General features: G+C 35.5%; 1 protein-coding gene across 1 annotated transcript; it reads left to right on the top strand.

Annotated features, from left to right (window-relative positions):
* The first annotated feature begins 13,948 nt into the window (after positions 1-13,948).
* On the top strand, positions 13,949-15,043 carry LOC115980196. Its single transcript, XM_031102475.1, has one exon. It carries the CDS (start codon positions 13,949-13,951, stop codon positions 15,041-15,043), a length of 1,095 nt encoding a protein of 364 aa, XP_030958335.1.
* Positions 15,044-15,370: the final 327 nt, after the last annotated feature.

Genomic DNA, 15,370 nt, shown 5'->3' on the forward strand with positions numbered 1-15,370 from the left:
TTCTAAGGATAGAAGCCTGCTTCTCGATTTGATCCCTATCACTGAACAGGTGGAAACCTTATTCAAAAAAAAAAAAAAAAAAAAACCCTAAGGACAGAAGCCTGCTTCTAATTTCGATTCCTATCACCGAGTAGATGGAAACCTTATTTAAAAATTTCTAAGGACAGAAGCCTGCTTCTCGGTTCAATCCCTATCACCGAGCAGGCAGAAATCTTATTCAAAAAACTCTAAGGACAAAAGCCTACTTCTCGGTTCAATCCCTATCACCGAGCAGGCGGAAACCTTATTCAAAAAATTCTAAAGACAGAAGCATGCTTCTTGGTTCGATCCCTATCACCGAGCAGGTGAAAACCCTATTATAAAATTTTTTTTAAAAAAAAAAAAAAAAAAAAAAAAAACTCTAAGGACAGAAGTTTGATTCTCGGTTCGATCCCTATCACCGAGCAGGCGGAAACCTTATTCAAAATTTCTAAGGACAGAAGCCTGCTTCTCGGTTCGACCCCTATCACCGAGCAGGTGGAAACCTTATTCAAAACATACTAAGGATAGAAGTATTACAAGAGAAAATATTATATTTCAGAGCGGAAACATGCCCTGTTCATTAGTAAAGCATGCATGCACGGAGACTCTGAAGTATTACAAAGAGGTTAGAATATAGATACATAATCATAAAAACGATTAAGGCAACTAGTCGGCAAATAAACCTTAGTCAAAACCAAACATGAAAAATCAATTACTTCGTCACCAAAACCCTGTGACATTAAGTTTAAACCCAGAAATTGAATAACTGTTTAGTAAAGAAACCAGAAATTAACTGTTTAGTCACCACAGCCCGACGACATGGGCAAACCAACTCAAAATAAAAGTTACTAAATAGAAGCGAATAAGGAATAAAGTAAAACAGGTTCGGCAATTAAGAAGTAAGACCCATAGGCTGCGTCTCAGATGCCATCTTGGTAGATTGGTGCTCGGATACAAAGGGTTGGAGATGAACATTTTCACCAGAAAGGTCGTCAGTGGGGGGGGGGGGGGTTACTGGTGGCTTCTGTCTCGATCATTTCCATATGAGCGTCAATCTGCTCCACCAGCTCCCTCAAACTGTCCTTCTCCTTCTCATCATTTGGTCCTGAAGGGTTTTGCGCGGCTAGGGTAGGGTTTGGAAAGGGAACCCAGCCAAGGTCCTTAAGAGGGGAGTCCTCAGGCACCCCTAAGGCCTGTAGGGCAGCCATCTAGTCCTCCTGAAAAAACAGCTGTCGAGCTTGCATTACGACCGGCTCCATGCCCTTCTCTGCATCAACAAATCCCTCATCATACCACTTACTCTCACAAGCTTCCAGGGCTGCTCGTAAATCAGCAACTTCCTAAGATAAGGTAGCGTTTAAACTTGTTGCTTTGGCCAACTGCACTTTCGTTTCATTTTGCTGCGTTACCAGCTCCACCGACCTTTTCTCAGCCGACGCCCAGGATTTCTCTACGGCAGCAGCCCTCTTTTCGACAGCCTCAGTAGTTGTCATTTTCTCTTTAGCCGTTTTGACAACCTCTTCCTTGCCGACCTTTTCCCGATCAACCTCCTCAGTAAGGTCCTTCACCCTCTCGTTCAGGATATGAGCTAGCTGGGTGGCTTGTTAGAGACGACATTACTCACGCACGGTGGCTTAAAGAAGCAACATATACGGCAATAATAAGAATGTGCGTAAAAAGCAAGTGTATGAAGAAATAGAAGTTACCGCGACAGTGTGCCATTGAAGTTTTCTCCCCATGGACTCATTGGTCCCATCTGCAAAGGCGCTCACGTCCTCGGGCAAAAGGAGACTGTGCATCAAGCTTTGGGCAACACGGCCCCCTTCTCCTTTCTCCCATGCTCATACACTGGCATTAGCCGGGAGGGGCGTGCCATCTAACTCAAATGTGGGTTGCCATAATTGCGCTGGTCTAGAGGATGAGGCCACGTTTGTCCCAACCTGGGCCGGGGGCTCCGAATAGTAACACCCCTGGACGGTTGGTGGGGAGTTTGAACTTAAGCGTCTCCCGGGCTAGTGGAGGTTAGGTCAGCGACTCGTTGTCTTTTACGAGTTCGCCCGGAAGGAGGAAAAGGTGGAGGATGAGCGGGAGGAGCTGGGACATGCCCTTGGGGTGGCTGCTGCTGAACGGCCTAATTTGCCCCAGGGATAAAACGACTAACTGTCAAAGTCTTACGGGTCACTATCTCTTCAGGAACAGAGTGCGTCCTGGAAGAGTCATTGGATTCTGTGGCTTCTTGTTCGACTACCTGAATAGGAGCCTCGGGTTCCGCAGGTACAACTTCGCGCTGGACGGCCTCGTGAGCACGTTCCCGGAGATATCTGGAGGCTACATCGGCTGATTCGTCCCTTATAGGCACGAGTTCATCCGAATAGGTGTATTGCGGGCCAATGTCTCGGGCTTCACCTACGGTAAAATTGGGAGGCAGAAAGTTCGTATGCCGAACGTCTATGTAGGAAAGGAGAGGACTGTCTACAATAAGGGCTTGGCTGAAGGCTTGCCAAGTGGAATACACAGGATCCACGTCGAAGATGAGGTGAGATGCACGGAGTTACCCGTCCCGGTGCACAAAAATTTCGGACCTGAGCACAAAGTTCAGCTCCCGAACGTGAACCGTTCTGATGTCCTGGCTAAACACTGAACCGTCTGCAGCAAAAGATAGCGAGTCAGAGTTAGGGTAAATAAAATAGTTACAAAAGGAAGGGATAGAATAAATTAAAGATTAGAACGAACCAACTTCGTGTCGAGATAAAGGGGGAGGGACACCATTGACAAACCAATTGCCGCGCACCCAGACATATTCCCCGGCAGAGTTTCTAATAGAGTCCTACAAACATGAAATTAGCCGTACCCTCATATTTTTAACCTTTAAATAGTAATTGGATTTCTTCTTTCCACATAGGTTGTACATGTGGTTTATGTCATGATGATCTAATTGCAAACCAAACATTTGGTTTAACCTACTCACACAACTCATTACCCGGTAAAAGTTGGGGGGAAGTTAGTCGGGACTCAATCCATAGTATCTAAGGGTATTAAGTAAAAGTGGGTCTATTGGAAATCTAACCCACCCTCTAGAATAGACATTAATGGGAAAAAGGCCGTGCCTTCCCCTCTGTGGAGAGTGATCTCGCTTTCATGGCAATATGCCACCTCCACATCATTAGGGATGCTATAGTTTTGCCTAAAAGCGGCTAAGGGCGCTCTGGCATTCAAAAGAAAAGCAAAACCCATCCTAAAGCCTAAGAATTAGAAAGAACTCTAGGAAAAGAAATAAAAGCAAAGGAAAGGGGAAGAAGACTTACTTTTGGCTCTAAGGGAGAGGAGGATTCTAGGTTTGTGGATAGGTACGCAGGTGAATGCTCGGCAGAGAGAAATTTCAGAGGACAAAGAATGAAAAGTGAGAAGATGGATTATGATGAACTATTTATAGGAACCAAGGGAAATGAGCATCAATTAATGAGCAACAATTGGTACTAATTAGCAATGATGAAGCAAAAAGAAGTGGCCTTAGAAATACCCAGAGCAACCAACATGCGCGCCTCGGTTTGTGAACCGACAGGTAATAATGATGGCTGAACTAGAAGGTCTGAAGCAACGCGCCTTTTGAGAAACGCATTAATGAATCTCTGTAACCGCCCAAAACACACCCATTGGGTTTCTCAGGCAAATTGTTGCCTCTCTAGCTCCTTGATTCGTCCTCAGGAGCCGAGAACGAATCAAGGGGGGGCTAATGTACGGCCCATAACACCCAAGTCCATTTGGGCCTTGGGCCATGGATTAATAATATGGCCTGGGGATCCAACCTCCGCATCGCTAAGGATCTCGACCTGAGCCCACAATAACTACAAGTCTAAGCTGGGTGTTGTCCGAATACTTGAAAAGTGGATTGTGGATGCCTCGCTCACATACTGCTCGGACAGTCATCCCCGGACAATATGCACATGCTTGGTCACACTGCCCTTTGAGTGCTCGATAGAACCCTAGGAAACTCCGCCGCCGAACACATTTGCTGCAGTGGGAACCATTTCCAAAACCACTCATACCTAAACATCCACTTAAATTTATCAACATTGGACCCCTCATTGCACTAGTTAAAAGATAATGATGATCCCCCCATTAACAATTGGCTATAAATAGGAGAAACCAAAGAATGGGAAAGGGATGCAATTTTGTGGGGAGAAAAGAGAGAGAAAAAGAGGGTCTGAGAGGAAGAAACATAGTGAAAGAGAGAAAAGTGATCTCATTGAGTCTCTCAACCTAGAACAACCCAAAGTAGGATACCCAGACCCACCATACAAATTAGTTGTGAGCCCAAGTAGCGGTTTGGCCCAGCAAACCTGTCTTTGGTGCGCACAGGGTTAAATGGGCAGGTTACTAATTAAATGGGTTAAGTGGGTAATGGATAATTAATTTATATATAAATGAATCATAAATGAATAAATGGTTAAATACACACCCAATCCATTTATGACCCAACCTGCTCATTTTCCACCCCTAGTGGTGGGGGACAATACTTTAAACTTTAAACAAAACAAGGGTTGAACTAGACTTTCAAGATTTGGGTCCTTAAGTAATAACTATTATTTAAACAAACTTAAGAGGGTCATAAGAGAAATAAGAAAATTTGGGGCACCAATATTCATGTTGCAAAATTAAACTGATATATAAGCTAAAATTTGACATTTTAAAAATATAAGTGCCCAAAAGCATTTATTTAGTTTTGCCCATAAGAGCATTAATTATGGATTGGTTGGTGGGATGACTATAGTAATGTTGGTAGAATTTTTTAAATGATGCATTCCTTTGTAGAATTTCAACTTCAAATTTATTAATTGAGAAGTACTATCATAAGTGGTAAGTTGTTATTGGTTATAATTTAAATTTGTCATTGAAATTACATTTTTGTCCACCAATAGCAATTCATAACAACTTGCCATGTATGATTTGTTGTAAAAATGTTATAAAATTGTTGTGAATATAGCAATTCTCAATTTGAATACATAGAAATCTTTAGTCTAAAATTTGTACAAAACAAATGAATTAATTTTTTGTTAACCTTAACAAAGGAAGTCAATAATGGAATTTTCAAATTACAATTTTGTGTAAATTCCACGTTAAGAATTCCTAATCCAAAATAAGATCAAGATAGAATCTTAGGTGTGTATCATAGTTCAATGGCATTGCTTACTCTCATTTCTAAAGAGAGCTAGAATTTGAATCTCATCTACTCCATTATTTTAAATACCAAATTATTTTTTTAAAAAAAACCCAAATAGATATATGTAAATAAATGAATAAATAAAATATTTATGTGGACATTTAAAAAAGAGATGTTAGTATGAAATTTGTACATGGATTAAAAAGTGATTGAAGAAAAGAGAAACATAATATAAATCTAAATTGGAAAGCATAAATACCTAGCTTATTAATTGCTTCTCTTTTCCTTTTGTGTTCAAGAATTTTTTTTTTGGCACAATGGCAAGATTATAATTTGATGAAATAATGAGGGCCATGTTTTATCCTCAAAAAGTAACACCCTTGAGTCCTATTTATACTAGAAGTTATGATCTTCAAAAGAACATAGTTTTAACAAAATTGAAACTAGGGCTAACTTAAAAGCTTCCCTTGGTATGTTTTGAAGGCAAAATTGAATTCTTATTATGGTAAGTAGTAATGGTTGCTTTCAAAACTTTGTTAATATGTGTGTATGTTTTTCTAATGCTATCCATAAACAATAGGCTGCTTTGCTTGCTTAAATTTTCCATATGGATGTTGAATGCAATAAATTTTGGGCCTATTTGATTGTTAATTTGCACTTGAATTTACAATACCTTTTACCCATTTCTCTCTCTCTTATGTGTGTGCATATTTGTTTCTAAAAAAGAAGAAGGTGATTGTTCCACATTATTTAATAGAGCATTTTGTGTTTAATATAACTTATTCTACCCTCCCTTAAAAGTTACCATGTCTTTTGTTGGAGACTAAAGTTGATTACTTTAAGTTTTTATAGGACTAAAAGTGATAATATTAAATTATAGGGATTAAAATCACTAAAGTGCTGATATCAACATTCAACAGTTTATTTTTTCCTATACTATTTGAAAAAAATGTATATTTATAGAAGGTTTTAGAATTTTTAACAAAATTTGAAAAAAATCAAGATTTTCCATTTTTGTTAAAAATTAGTAAATAGGAATATCAATGCTCTAACCGGATTAGATACAAGAAAGCTAACTTCCTATTTGGAATAGTCATTTTTCAGAAATAATTAAATCCATTTGGAGTAAAGATAAAATTATAGTTCCTTAATGTCTATTGGTTTCTTAATGTCATTTATCATGAAAAAATCACAAGGATTGGGAAAATCTTGTCAGTGAACGAAAATGTAATAATAATAAGGATATAGAAAAGCAAATGGGAGTAGCATCTGAATCCAAATTGCTTAGCAAGGCCTATTGCCTGTCTTTTAATATCTTTTTCCTCCTTTTTATCGTCAAAATGAAAAGAAACATTAAGACAATTAGAATATAGAAAAGGAAAACGTAACATATTAAGGGAGAAGCATAGGACCCTAGGTTGCATAGCAAGTCCTATTGCTTTTCTTTCACATTTTCTCCAGTCTTCTATATTTTCACTTGATGGTGTTATCTAGTACTTATGATATTGCCTTTTCTTTCACTTTTTCTCCGCTCATTTGACTGCCTTAAAATTAAACTATAAGGTTTTACTTGAGGCTAACAATAGGATATTCTTTACTCTTCTTTTGCCCCACCCGATTCTTCCTTTGTTTTTAGAGATAATAAATAGGTTCAAAGCAACGTATTAATAAGAAGATCGAAAATTTGAAGAGAGATGGAAAAAAGTCTCTTAAATGAATGAAAAAAAAATAAAATGTTAGTAAGAAAATATTAGGGGAAAAGGGAAATGTTATTTTGGAGTTCAAATAGGAGTACAATACAAAATAAAGTAAAGAGTTGGTAATAAAAGAGAAGATGAAACATAAATCTAAGTCGATGAGGATAAGTTCCATTTTCACTCGTTTCCTTTCTCTTTCTTTGTTTCGTTTCTTTTGTGTTTGAGAAGTTTTGTTGTTGTTGTTGTGAAGCCCAGCTTAAATTCTTATTCTTGTAAGTGTTGAATTTTGAGTTTGCAAGTTTGTTTGTACGTGTGTGTATGTGGTTTGCTATTACTATTTTTGTTTTTTTTTGGAAAGAGGTTTGCTATTATTATTTAGAAACAATGGAAGCTTTGCTTGCTTAAATATTAAATCCCAATAATTTTTGGGTTCATTTTAGTTGTTAATTTCATTGTAATTAACAATATATTTTTGACCACTGCTCAGTTGGCAAGTTGATAGCTTCCTAAGTCATACGAGCTTGTGAGGAGCAGAGGTAGTTGATTCGAGTTACTAGGGTCGCAACATATATATTATTTAAGTTTATCTAACCATTTAAAAAAAACAATATATTTTTGTAAAATGTATTAATGGCAAATTAATTAGGTTCTAGTTACATTTAATATATATTTTATAAAAGTTACATTACTCATTTATACTTTTAATAAAGTCCTATAAAAGTTACATTACTCATGTAATTTTTAGTTTTTAACATAATCCAATTGTTTGATTAATTATCTTCCATTGGTTAATTATGCACACAAAGTGTCACGTCAGGTGATTATCATGTATTATAAATCTATTTGCTTATTTTTTTTTAGTATATTTCAGAATATAAAAAACTAGTCGCTAACCCGTGCGATGCACGGGTTTAGGATTTATCTCTTCTTTGAGTAGTTTTTGCTAAGAAACATGTAAATTCAAGCTTATAGAACATGTTTTTAGCATCCATAAAACTGCCACTAAGAATCATTACATATCTGAAACACACGGGCATGTAATGTGGTTTGAGCTAATTAATACAAAGTTAGAACATCTATAAATCTATGTTTATAGATTATTCATGAACAAATAATTAGAAAGCTGGTATTACATTTTGAACATAAGATGATAGTAGTACATTTTTATCTTGTAAATTAATACAAATCAAACAATTTGAATCAAATAATTAATACATTTTCATCTTCCAAAGATAATCACATATTTGAATCATTTACTGAGTAGATAACTTGAAATTTTCTCACATCTTAATCCTCGTGTGCAGTACATTGCAACTCATTGAGGTACTTTCTCTACGTTCTCCCAAGGGTTTTGGTGCTTGCATTTGAAGCATTCAGTTTCTCCTTTGATTGCTCATCATCGAAATTAAATGCTCTAATTGATCCTTCACCCAAAATGGAAATTCCTACACACACTTTATCTATAGCACTGTGACTCACACACATACACACAAATACATATATAGAAATTCAAACTAAATGATATGCTTTTAAAATCTTAGCAATATTAAGTAAGGATCTAAGACACAAAAATCCATCTCCAAAATATGAATGCAAATTAATTTTGTGTTTCTAAGATCTTACTGACATCAAATTTGGGTCTAAGACACAAAAATTCATTTTTGAAATATGCATGCAAATGCTACAATCACATGACAGAGCCCCAATATTTACTTTTCCTTTATTATCTATGTGATGCGCAAATAAGCACATTATATGGCATTCAACCCAAGTACTAAAAGTCATAAAGTAAAACTAACCATGCCCAAAATTATGAAATTTGAATTAAGAACTTTTAGCACCATAAACAAACTACATAACCATCAACGATATAAATAAAACTACATTTTCATCTACGGAGAAGACCTTGATGGTAAATAAAACTATAATTCCATTGACTTTTGGGCTAAGCATCAGCTCCATTGTTAATATTGTTGTCAATATTAGAAAGATCCGAATGCCAAAGAAGTCATGATAATTTGAATTTTTATTCAGCACAGATTAGGTATATTCAAAAAAAAATCAAAAAAATTTGACTAAAGAATGGATTTTGACTAATTAGGAATTTTCAAAATGTCTTTATAACTTAATTTGATTAATGACTTGTGCATAAAAAAATTAAGGACTACAATATTCAACATTAGTTACATCGAAGTCATCAAGAAAAAGTAAGCCATAGAGTCATAATTTTAAGGAATCCACATAAAACCCAAAAGCTTTACTATTTTCTTTTCCTAGAGCAAGATAAAGGAATATTAGAACTAATCAATGAGGGAGATTGAGCAAGCAATAATGGCAAAATAAAAAGAAGGGATGAATATAAAATTTTAACATTGCTTTACTAACCTTTTCCTCCTCAAGTGTTGTATCCAAACAAATCCAATCTTTCTTAAACTCTATCAGATCAAAGGTCAAATCCTTTCTTGTACAATTAAGATACTGAAAAACTTCTTCAGGTTGTAAATTTTCCAACATGAAGCAAATTCTAATTTAGCACCAAATAAATAAGATAAAGTAATGGAAACTTCTTTGCATTTCCATCCTATTCATGCTTCTTGATTCTAGGCAAATCAAAGCTAATAACATTTATTATTCAAATATTTGCAACTATGAATTTTCACAAAAAAGAAGAAAAACTTATGCGAGTGCTTGAGGTCAACTGCACATCCAATTTCTATTGAAAATATCAATTACATCTTACATGAAATTCACCTCATGGAATTCACTTGAACTAAAAGCAGCCAAAACACCAAAAATTCTACAAAATCCTATTAAGCACCTACAAAGAACAAAAATAAGGAGCTAATTAATACTGGAACCTTCACTTGCTAACCCAACAACTTTTGAGTGTAAATATGCTTATTAACATAAACAAAGCAATACTAAAAAGCAACAGAAACAAAGCCCCATAAGCACAATTAGAAATTTTCTGAAAACCCCTATTTATCGATGGCAAACCAAAGCCCAACCACGCAGCCAAAGAAACCCACAGCCACAAACTAACAAAATTCTATGAATAATTGAAGAGGAGAGAAAGAGCAATATATAGAAAATAATAGCACAACTTATTATTGCTAGAACTACCAATATGGCAAAACTGAATTCTGTTACTCATAGTTTGGCTAGACACGCTACTAATATTCCAAACTTGTAGTGTGGATGGAGGATGTTCCACCACAACTTTTTTCTGTATTTTAGGCTGATTTAGCCGATCTTTTTTAATAATATTATTTAGCTTCTTTCTAAAAAAAAAAAAAAAAAAAAAAAAAAAAAAAAAAAAAACAGAACTGTGACACTAAATGAAAACAAACATAAAAAATACAACAATTTATTTATGTGTTTATGCCCCCAACAACATAGCTTTTCGTTTTTACCTCTGCCTAAGGTTGATCTTTTGTGTAGGTTGTATATGCCTGGAATCACTCACAATATTAAAAGACAACATAAAAACCCAAAATCCAATTTGTATTAAATTTTGGCAGGAAAATTTTGTGGGATATAAATTTAACTAAAGCAACAACTAAACCACAAACCCAAAAATTAATCATTCATATTCCAAATCCCATCAAGTTTCCTATCATGGGCTAACCACAATTCAAAGAACACCAACTAAGAAGCCCTGCAACCATAAATTCATTGACACAACTTTGATAAGTATAGTTTATAGCTTTTGTTATGTTAGAGAATGAATAGAGCATCCGATCAACAATTTTATCAACACAAATTAAGTTTGACTCAATGACATCTAAATTGTAATCAAATAGCACTAAGAAAAGAATTGGTCTAAGTCTGAAAACACTGACTAAATTTGAGAAAATATTATATGATAAAGAATTGAATACAAAACATTACCTTATGCAGCATCAACGACAGAAGCAAATTGAGAGTGGTGGTGGATTTGGCTGAGATTAGAGAGAGAGGATAGGGTCTGAGTTTGAGGCCTGAGAAAATAAAAGAGAAACAAATGAAACAAATCAGAGAGAGATTATAGGCACTGGTTAGCTACATCCTCTAATACTAAGGTGAAATTTCAAACATGATACAATATCTCTTTTAGGCATTTGCAATCCAAAATGAAGAGTGCAAAAGTCAACAATCATATAATGTATTAAGTTTGAAAGGATGATGTATTGTATCTATCATCTAATCCAGTGTTTTCAAAACAGATAATACACAATCATGGCTACGGTTTTTGGAACTGCCTTCCCAAAAAGACCCATCACAATTCGACTTGAAAAGAATTAAGATTTCATTGTGAAATAAGGTAGTAAACTCTATAAAGAGTCTTGTCCAATGGGAATGGGGGAAAATATTTTATAAACAGAGAAACATATATCCTAACAAACTCTCTTTGTTTTGGGAAAAAAAAAACTATGGCTCTTAAATGACCAAGAACAGTTTTCTAGATTTGGATTCAGCATGGGTTCTTAAACCAAATAGAAGACCAATTTGTTTAGTAAAATTAGGCCATCTCACATTGCACACAACCATGCATGATGCATAAATAAAAAAAAATGAAAGAAACATACACAAAACACACTAATACAACTGAATAAAGATGCATAGTTAGAAGAGTAATTTTTTCAAATAGTTGAACTGCAACTAAAAAGCGCATAAACCAATGTTCCTCCAAAGCAAATCCTCCCACTTTTCAAAGGCAACACAACAATGACAAATGATCCACTACTTATTAGATTCAATAATCAATATACCAGCTTGGATCATGGTGAAGTCCCACAAAATATGTTTCCAAAATAGATATGAAAGATGAAAAAATACAGCTCTCTACCTTTTTCCTTCACTTCCAAATCATGCACTTTTCTGTTGTTGGGATTTGCAAACAGCTTCTAAACTCTATATATTCAGTCCTCAGTAAAAAAAAAAAAAAGTTCAGTAGTAGCTAGTAGCAAGCCCTAAGTTTTTACTGTAAATCTGAAGCTTCCATGGCTCTATCAAAATTAAATATACAAACTTTACCATCACTAACAAATTAATTTGGCAGAGGGCGAAGCCAAGGTTGCTGAAGCAGGACATTGGAGAAGAAGCTTAGGTCTGCAACCAAACAAAGAACCAAACAAAACCCCTCAAAAAATCTATTTGGGTTTCTCATAAACAACCCTAAAAGCCCAATCTTGAATCTACAACAACACTCCACAACTCATGGTTTCTTTGCTTAGTTTGTGGTTCTTTAGGATTGTGAGAAACCAATCAGCAAAAGGAAAAAGTAGACTTACAATTATGATGCAAAATTAAGAACCACAGGAGCTATACCCTCTGCCACGGCTGGGACAGTAGTTTGTTCGGTGATGCCTTCTTCCTATCTTGGACCTAAGAGTGTGGGGATGGCTTCTTGGCAAGATTGATTTTCAGTGTTGGGTTTTGGGGAAGGAGAAGGTAGAGCATAGAGAAGAGAGAGGAACGGTAGAGCATGGGTTTGCGTTTTGGAGGAAGGATTAGGCAGAGGGCTGGTTTTGCGTTTATTAGGTTTTAGAAAAGGGTTTTTAAGCGCTTATGTTTTTTTTTTTTATTAGGTTTTAAAAAAGGGTTTTTAAGCGCTTATGTTTTTTTTTTAATTTTAATTTAAGTTTTTTTTTTTTAATATCATGCTGACGTGGAAAATTGTGAAAGCTTCAAAAGCTTCGGTTTTATATATATATACTGACTATCATTTAAAAATAATTATTATGCAATATAATATTTGTAAAAATTACCTTAAAAGTGTTATTCGAATATAATCCCTATTCAATATATATCATCTCTCATGTGAATAGCCTTAATTGAAATTACACAAAGTTTTAAAGAATTAATTAAATATTCTAACATTGAGTTTCCCTTTTGACTTTGCAAAATTGAAAATAAAAATAAAAATAAAAATAAAAACAATAATATCTTTTATGATAACTAAATTAAATAAAAATTATGATTTAAAAGAAAATGCGAACTATATTTTAGAGAGGTAAAAAATATTTTAGATTCTAAATATTTCACATGCGGTGGCAAAATATGCTCCCAGACTAAGGGGGTGTTTGGTTTGTGTTTATAAACAACCATTTTCAGTTTTTAAACAACATTTCACGCATTTCAACGCACTTTTTCACCGACACGTATTTCCATAAATGTTTTCAAACAACAATTTTCAGTTTTTAAACACATGTACCAAACGGGCCCTAAAAGACTTGATCACACCCAGATCATCGACTTCATTTCAAATTTCATAAGTGAGCCTCTCTCTATTTCTTTTTGAGAAATAATATGTTCACAATATTTTTACAACAAACCTTAAGTGGTAGGTTGTTACTGGTTGTTATTGTTGGAACAAAAAAATAATCTTGGTGTTAGGTTCAAATTTGAACCAATAACAACTAACCACCTATGATTTGTTGTAAAAATGTTGTGGACGTAACACATTTCTTTCTTTTTTGGTCATAATGCATGGCTGACCCTTAGTTTCCCATACCAATCCGCTAGCACCAGAGATTATTGGAGTCATTAAAGCGGGTTGCGACGCCATCTCAAATATAGACTGATCCTGTATAAAGGTATATAATTATATATCCTCTAATATTTCCTTATGTCCAAATTTGGATTCAGGGTACCACCCAATCTTGTTCTATAAAGTCTTTTTTTTTTTTTTTCCCTGAACAAATTAGATATTGTTTGTGCATGAAATACAGATGGAGGTTCAACATTTTTGCCACGAGCATCCGTTGGTCTACTATGAAAAGAAGACAAAAAGATTTTTTTGTTATTTGTGCCGGGAAAATATATTGGGTTCTAGCTACCGTTGTATAAAATGCGAATGGTTTTACCTTCATAAATCATGTTTCGAGCTATCCCGTGAGTTGCACCATCCCTTGCACCGAAAACATCCTCTTGTTCTTGCTGAAGATTCGGCCATATACTTATGCTCCCATATGCCATCTCTGCAAAAAATCTCTCCAGCTCCGATTCCTATTTCTCCTATAGTTGTTTAAGCTGCGACTTTAACCTCCATCTCGGATGTGCTTCATTACCTCCTTTACTACACACCATGGAAGTTGAAATTCATGATCTTTCATTGACCCTCTTACGGAAGTTAATCACGTTCACTTGTGATGCTTGTGGCATAGAAGGCAAGGGCACGCCCTACTTATGTCTCACATGCGCATTTTGTGTTCATCCAATATGTGCTTCTTTACATCGTACTGTCAAACATGTACGTCACCAACACACTCTCAATCTCACTTATTCTCTTCAAATCCAACCCGACTACCAGATTTGTCTACTTTGTGTTGAAAAGGTGGACACAAACTATGGGTTTTACTATTGCTCGAGGTGCACTTTTGTTGCCCACCTCAGTTGCGCAGCAGATGGTGATATCGAGGATAACATATATGTGCTGAAAGATGAAGATAATAAAGAGTCCATTGAGCCAATAACTGCACTGAGATATGGCAATCCTGAATCTGTTGACTCAGTATCTTACGTTGTCAAGAAGAAAATTATGGGAGAAGAAGGAATTGAAATAACTACAGAAATTGAACATTTTAGTCATCAACATGAATTAACACTCACCCACGAGCTAAAAAATAGAGACGAGCTAAAAAATAGAGACAAGTGTGATGCGTGCAAAAGGCCCATCTTGACTCCATTTTATAATTGTACGCAATGTCGTTTCGTTCTCCACAAATTCTGTGCTGAATTACCCAGAAAGAACTGGCACCCTCTTCATCAACACCTACTCACACTTACTAAGAATCCTTATGGTAGTGATTTCGGTGTCGATTGTAATGCCTGTACTTGTACCGACATTAACTTCTCATATAATTGTTACAAATGCGGCTTTCACCTTGATGTCAACTGTAGTTTGACCTCAGACAGGCTGACCCATGATAGTCACGAGCACCGCCGCCTCATCCTCTCCAATGCAGCAAGATTCGGGAAATGTAGTGTTTGTGATTCCGAAGGATATGTATTCCGCTGTGCTGATTGTGCATTTGCTCTGGACTTTAAATGTGCTACACTACCGAGTAGTGTAAGGTATGAACAACATGAGCATCTCTTTACTCTCCAATACACTCTTGAAGATAATTTTGGAGAATATTATTGTGATATTTGTGAAGAAAAACGACACCCAAAACATTGATTTTATTATTGTGCAGATTATAGTTATCCTACTCATCCTGATTGCATTCTTGGGGAAAAAATTTATCTGTAATTGAATACCAACAACTTTCATTGAGGAAAATAAACACCACCCTCCATATCATAGTTGTGGTGGTCCTTGCAAAGAGTCCATGATGCGTCCATTGAAATTTCAATTTCCACCACTGGCATTTGTGAATCCCCACAATTATGATTCTTTATTTTCTTTCGTTCTTCAGTTTAATAGGAATTTTTTATTTATTTTTCTCTTTTTTTCTCTCTCTCTTTTTTTTTTTTTTTCCTTCCCGGTTGTCATGTTTATTAAAGT

This window comes from Quercus lobata, chromosome 3, assembly GCF_001633185.2.
Source record: "Quercus lobata isolate SW786 chromosome 3, ValleyOak3.0 Primary Assembly, whole genome shotgun sequence".
Taxonomy (NCBI): domain Eukaryota; kingdom Viridiplantae; phylum Streptophyta; class Magnoliopsida; order Fagales; family Fagaceae; genus Quercus; species Quercus lobata.

Coding starts and splice junctions, on each gene's coding strand:
- LOC115980196 (XM_031102475.1), top strand. CDS start 13,949: ATGGAAGTTGAAATTCATGATCTTTCATTGACCCTCTTACGGAAGTTA.